Source organism: Aspergillus vadensis (genome assembly GCF_003184925.1).
Source record: "Aspergillus vadensis CBS 113365 unplaced genomic scaffold BO88scaffold_25, whole genome shotgun sequence".
Lineage (NCBI taxonomy): Eukaryota > Fungi > Ascomycota > Eurotiomycetes > Eurotiales > Aspergillaceae > Aspergillus > Aspergillus vadensis.
The window spans coordinates 638,715-644,714 of NW_020292063.1; the positions used below are offsets into that span (position 1 = coordinate 638,715).

Here is a 6,000-nt window from a genome sequence, read left to right on the forward strand (position 1 = left end):
GCGAGATCTAAGGAATGGAGCCGCAGCTCAATCGTAGCAGCTGCTGCAGAAATAGGCAAAGGAATGTTGGTCTAGAGACGAGGTATCTGAATTCGTCGAGCCATGGCCGTGAACAGGATTATATATGGCGCGACGCGCGAGAGAGAGAGAGCGTAGAAAGTTAGACGGTGTGTGTAGAGACAAACGCCGAGATAGGGGGCCCTCGGGCCTCCCCTCCGGGTCTGGTCAAGCCTTTCAAACACAGACACTAACGATCTGAGTGGCGCCGACTATGAACAATCCACAGCCAGCCCACCAGACCAGAGCGCAGGACCAGTCGGCCAGCTGCGAGGCCCATGTGGATTGATTGATTGATTGATTCGAGACCGTTAATTAATCCGCGGGCCAATATAGGGCATGAAAACGGGTAGGCTAGGAAATCAAATGCGCCAGTGACAGGCGATCGGGCACATTCCGGAGTCGAGGGTTTGGCCAATAAAGGCGTGTAGAACACCATTTTGAATGAAAGTTGCTGCAGGCTCGGCGTCTAGTCAAACCGCGCGGAGGATGAAGATCAGCCCCGAGATGGGAAGGATTCCGCAAGCAGATGCAGGCTTGCAGCCAGAACCCGAGATTAGGACAGGGCCACGCGATGCATCGAAAAGCCCAATCAAGAGGGCCTGACAGGGAGGAAAATAGGAAATAGCCGGCAGCATCAGCAGATGAACTCCCCGCCCGAATGCAGCAACTGGAATGCCACTCACCAACGTTATTTTGTTTTCTGTCACTTCGAATGGCCTTTTGACAGCTCGCGGGAATTTGCCTCCCTCGGTCAGCCGATCCTGTTAGATTCATTGAGATGCAGAAAAAAAAAAAAAAATAGACTAAGGCAATAAGAAGATAGTAGAAATATGAAGGTTAAAAATTAGAAGAAAATGCTATTAGGACATCGTCGTCACGCTGCCATCGCTGGTTCATTATGTACAGGACACATCGGGCATGCCAACAACTCCTCCCACTCCGATCCTCCTCGGTGAAACAGTCCTCCACGATGTTGATGCTGATACTGATGATGGTGTCGGTGCTGGGGATGCGCAGGATGCGCAGTAGTCGATGAATCAACCTCCAACAGACATCGCCGGTGGTACAGATGCCGGCAGGAAAAGATCACGACCGGCCCAGTAGCCACCGTCGCGTTCTCGCCATTCACACCCTCACCATCTGCTGGGGCCGCATGCCCATCCATCAGCGGGAGCGGCTGACCTGCATCGGCGGCCTTGCCCTTCCCCCGCGCGGTCGCCGGATCATGTTGTGCATGAAGTCGTTTCTGGAGACGCTGCTCGTGCGTCTTTTCCTGTTTCTGCTCCCACGCCTGCCAAAACTGGGTTCCAACTCCAGGTCCCCAGATGCGCTGCCGGCAGATTTCACAGACCTGCCCGCGTGGTCGCCATCCCCGCTGCCGTAGCCGCGTCACCTCGTCCACATGCACAAACAGGTCCCGGTCCAGCATGCCGTTGGCCAGTGCCAACAGGGATTTCTCATACGTGTAGGCCGAGAATATTGATGCCAGTACCGCCCGCAGTTCCAACAGGGAGGGCGACCAGCTGGCCGCCCGCGTGAGGAACGCCCGCAGAATGCGGAGAAAGCTCACGTCGCTCCGCTCGCTGCTTGACGATCCGCCAACCCGCACCGTACTGGACAGCAGCGACGTGAACACCTGCTGCACCAGGGCGCGAAACGCCGACATTAAGTGGCTGGGTGCCGGAGTCACTGGGGCTGCACGCTCTTGCTGCACCAAGCCAAACACGCTGCTGGCCGTCCGCACGACGGCCTCGATAAGATCGAGCCAAAGGCTTTCGTCGAAGGAGAGAGGTTGCTCCAGATTACCCTTACCCGTGCCATTCCGTTCCACCGCACGTGAATTCTTCGCCGTCTTGCTTTGCCCCTGACAAAGCCAGGTTCCCACTCGCGTAAACTTGTCAAGGGACTCAACGAGATGGTCGATCGCCTCCGTCGTACTGGCCGAGTCGGGGCTATCGTGCAGGTTCTGTAGAATGCCTACCAGCCCTGACTCGAGAGTCCCCAGGTGTGTGATGAGACGATCCATCGCGGCCCGCACTTGACCTTGTCGAGCCAGCAATATCACGGCCGCATCCACCACCCCACTCTCCTCCATGGATGGCAGCAGTTCCTCCAGCCGGACGTCTCCGACCCGTAGATCATCTACAAAGTCGGCAACGCGAGACGGGTTATACTTGCAGAGCAGCTGCACATATCGCTCAACCATCCAGTTCTCAACGGGCTTGCCCTGTCGTCCCTCCGCCACAGACTGCAGAGACATGCGCACCACAACGCCCAAGTACTGGTACTGCCGACCAGTATCGTCTTTGAGGATTTGAAGGAAGGTCCCGTGGAGTTCCGGTGCGAGCCCATGCATCGTCTGGGCGGTCTTCTCCACATCGATGGCGACCAGCTGGCCAGCATGCTCTTTGACCACGTCGACAACATCACGTCGCTGCTTCTTACCTAGTCCTGAGCCAGGACGAAGGCAGTCATGGAGACAAGTAAAGATGGCCTCCTGCTCGTTCGGATCTTCAAGGTATGTGCGCACTAGCTCCGGGTACTGCTTCTCAGAGCGGTAGGTAGCTTTCAGAATCCGGAAAAAGCGTGCTTCCTTGTAGAGCGGGATCATGCCCTGGACGTTGGGAGGATGGTAGAAGGACAACAGGTACTCGGCGCTCAATTCGCAATCGTCGGCCATATCCAGGCTCGGATATCGGCACAGCCGTTCCAAGACCTGGTGAAGAGTGCTGCCCGGGAGGAGAATGTATTGTGGATATTTAGGAAGGTTGCGGGCAAGGAACATGTCTAAATAGATGGTATCAGATGCATCGAAGGACTGGGTCATAACCTGTAACAGAATGCTGATAAGATATTGGCGGTTAATGGACACTCCCCGGACATGAGTCTCATCGGGTTCTTGGTCATTCAAAAAGCTGTCCTCGAAGGCCTCGTTCATCATACTCATGAAACTGGATGTGTCGAATCGCAGCATGGCCTGGAGCTCGGGAAACGACCCGCCTGGTTGAGCTCGAGCCCCTGCTTTGGTGCCAGACTGATTGCCAGAGAACAAGTAATCGTACAGGGTTGCTTTGGCTCGGGTCGCCTCGGCGTCATCCATGTCTGCCCCGGTAGGATAGATACGCCCAGTAAGAACGAAGGAAAGATAAGGGAACATCTTCATCGCATTAGTATACCGCTTGAGCCCATCCACTGACTCCCCATTAACGAGCGCCTCCGGTGTCGGAATGAGCTGCAAGAGCTCCTGCAACGGGCCCACGTAGTCTCCCAGGCAGCGGTTCCAGACGTAGATAAACGCGTCGTATAGATTATGATGCTTACACAGCGAAGTGGTCTGGTCAATATCCATCGTGGCGGTATCCAGCAGACAGATGATCTCTTCCAGTCGGCTAACGCTGTGGTTCGTCGCGAAGTGGTTAATCAGTGCCTTCACGGCAGTCGGAGGAAGAGAGCGGACGGTTCCCTCCACGATATACGGTTCGAGCGCATCCAGAAATATCCCCGGTGAGCCACTCTCCTCGTACCAGGTAAACACCTCGTCCCAAAGAAAGTCCTCCTCGGACATACAGACGCATGCCGCGATGGAGACCTCGGCTAGTTTCTCAAGCTGTCCATTCCCCAGTCTTCCGCTATTAGCTTCTGTATTCCGCCCAAAGGCATACTTCAGCGAAGCCGAGATCATTTCCAGGAGTTTCTCTCGAACCAACGGCTGCCTCAGTGCATCCTCCTCCGGTAATCCAATGGTCAGCTTCTCGGCGCTACCTTGATAGTACGATGTCGCCAGCTGGATCGCACCGATAAATTCACCAGCTTCCATGAGGGCCAACAACCGATCCGCCCAGTTCGACAGACTTCCGATCAGCATCTCGTTGAAGCCCAAGAGAAACAGGCGCCCCTTGTAAGAGCGGAAGCTCATATAGAAGGCGTCTGCCACCACTCCATGCATCGATGTATCCTCTTCATTGAACTGCTCGACCAAGTTATGTAGCTGCGCGGAGAACAAATCCACGTGGTAGATGTGCCGGTTGAGGAGGTCAACGGCCTCCGTAACACGCATGGTGTGGTCCTCCAGTATGAGCAACTGCTGTGTGATAGTGAGCACTGCCAGCACTGAGCGGCTCAGCCATTGCACGGCAACAATCGCCTCGTCGGCCTTCCATCGGCTCCTGGGTCTGAAGGATAGGCTTGGAGGGCGATCACGGCTCGGCGACTCGTCGGTTTCCACCTCCGAGACGTCCATAACCGTCAGCACATTGGACCAACAATATACAAGCTTCGTCTTGGAAATCTCCGAATCTTTGCCCTTGAGCCGGATGGCGGGGAACCAGGCAAGGGCCCCAGTCATAGCGCCGTGAGCTGTAACTTCTTTCGGACGGGGCGACTTGTGTTGTGTCTGTGCGACAGGCGTCGTCGAAACAATGACGAGGAGATACGGTGTAAGCATGGCGACCAAACCTAGCGAGTCGGTGGATTGCTCGACATTGCCGAGCGGGAGCGGCGAGAATGCCAGGACCGAGCTGGGCTTTCGCGGTCGGCTGCCTTCCGCGAAAACCTGAGGATAGCGACCCAGAATCCGAGTAGTCTTTACCGTCCGTCCCATTGCGCCCATTCCTCGAGTAGCCAGGTGTGAGAAGGCCATTCCTCGCTTATCTGCAGATACGAGTGCCGTCCGTCGCGTTCCCAGAAAGCCCACATGGATGACCGGCGCACCCGCGATATGGCCGTCCGATGTTCGAGTCTCGATCTGACTAGCAGGTATGGGGGGAATATGGAGGAAAGGCCGTGCTGACCGCGAGATCTCCCAGGTGAATATGTCGCCCGAAGTGTGGCCTCCAGCAACCGTCGAGTGGTCTGCTGACAGCGCTAACGACGTGATCGCACCACATTCAATTGCTACATTGTGCCCAAGTCAGCAGCAGGGACCTAAGACGAGCTCAGTATCAGACGTACCCTTTGTCCCAAGTCCAATGATGGTCTTCAGGTTCTGCTGATAGTCAAATACCAGGATGATGCCCTTGGACGTACCAACCACGATGGACGTCGAAACGACCATGCAGGTGGGATGTCCAAAGTTCCGTTTACCAACTTCCGAGAATGCCTGCCCATTGAGCTTCCTCAATCTAGTCCATTGCACAACATCCCACGGGCCCAGAGGCGTGTCCGCGCCCGAGTCCACGGTCCCGGGCGATAGATGGCTAGTGAGGGAAGATTTTCGGGAGTGAATCTGGGCTAGAAACGGGGATGACGGTCGGAAACTGACGGGCGATGCAGAGGAGAGTCTTGACTGGAAACGACGATCGAAAGGGCGATGGGAAGGACTGGGGCTGAGGTGAGGAGAGCCGCGGAAGGCTAACGCGCTGCTGCTTCGCGACGATAGAACAGAGCCCTATTCTCATCAGCGGGGAGTCAGAGCGGGACAAACATGGTCGCGACCAACATGCAAAGAAGGGGTATCATCTGGCGTCGAGAGGGTCTCATCCACGCTACCGGGAGCGCCGGGCTGCCCGGACTGCGGCGAGGATGGCAGGTCGGTGGTATCGGCGTCAACAGGAGGGCTTGGTTTTCCCGAAACATGGTTTTCGCCGGCTACACCGGGGAGATCCTCCTCGAAGTAAGCCATTGAGCCATGTTCTGGTGGTTGCTGAGCGTTGGCATGATCGGAGACGCCGTTGTGGGCGGGCGGGGAGCGTTCATCGTCTTCCTGGCCCAAGTCGAGCTCATCCTCTCGTGCCCAGTCATTACTGGTCTCGATCATGGAGCTCATCGGCGGGATGTTCGAATGACCATCGCTCCAACTGTCTTGTCTAAGGGTAACAATGATCGCAAGGGGATGTTGAATGGAAGCTGTACGGTGAGGCGCCGATGGTCTCAACAATCAATGTCACGAAGCTCGAACGGGGCAATAAAAGTGGAGGCTGGCCGGGATCAACGGGGGGGGGG

At 56.1% G+C, this 6,000-nt stretch overlaps 1 protein-coding gene across 1 annotated transcript; it reads right to left on the bottom strand.

The window, feature by feature from the left end:
• Nucleotides 1-916: 916 nt before the first annotated feature.
• On the bottom strand, nucleotides 917-5,990 carry BO88DRAFT_490783 (CORVET complex membrane-binding subunit VPS8). The gene is made up of 3 exons (XM_025712808.1): nucleotides 5,498-5,990; nucleotides 5,011-5,446; nucleotides 917-4,953 (listed from the first exon to the last, which is right to left on the bottom strand). The coding sequence occupies exons 1-3, from the start codon at nucleotides 5,822-5,824 to the stop codon at nucleotides 935-937; spliced, it is 4,782 nt and encodes a 1,593-aa protein (XP_025559343.1). The 5' UTR covers nucleotides 5,825-5,990; the 3' UTR covers nucleotides 917-934.
• Nucleotides 5,991-6,000: the final 10 nt, after the last annotated feature.

Bases quoted from the DNA above. Each gene is read 5' to 3' on its own strand.
- BO88DRAFT_490783 (XM_025712808.1), bottom strand. From the start codon at position 5,824: ATGAGCTCCATGATCGAGACCAGTAATGACTGGGCACGAGAGGATGAG. The intron at 5,447-5,497 runs GTTGGTCGCGAC...TGATGAGAATAG, and splicing joins ATGATACCCCTTCTTTGCAT to GGCTCTGTTCTATCGTCGCG. The intron at 4,954-5,010 runs GTACGTCTGATA...GGCACAATGTAG, and splicing joins CATTGGACTTGGGACAAAGG to CAATTGAATGTGGTGCGATC.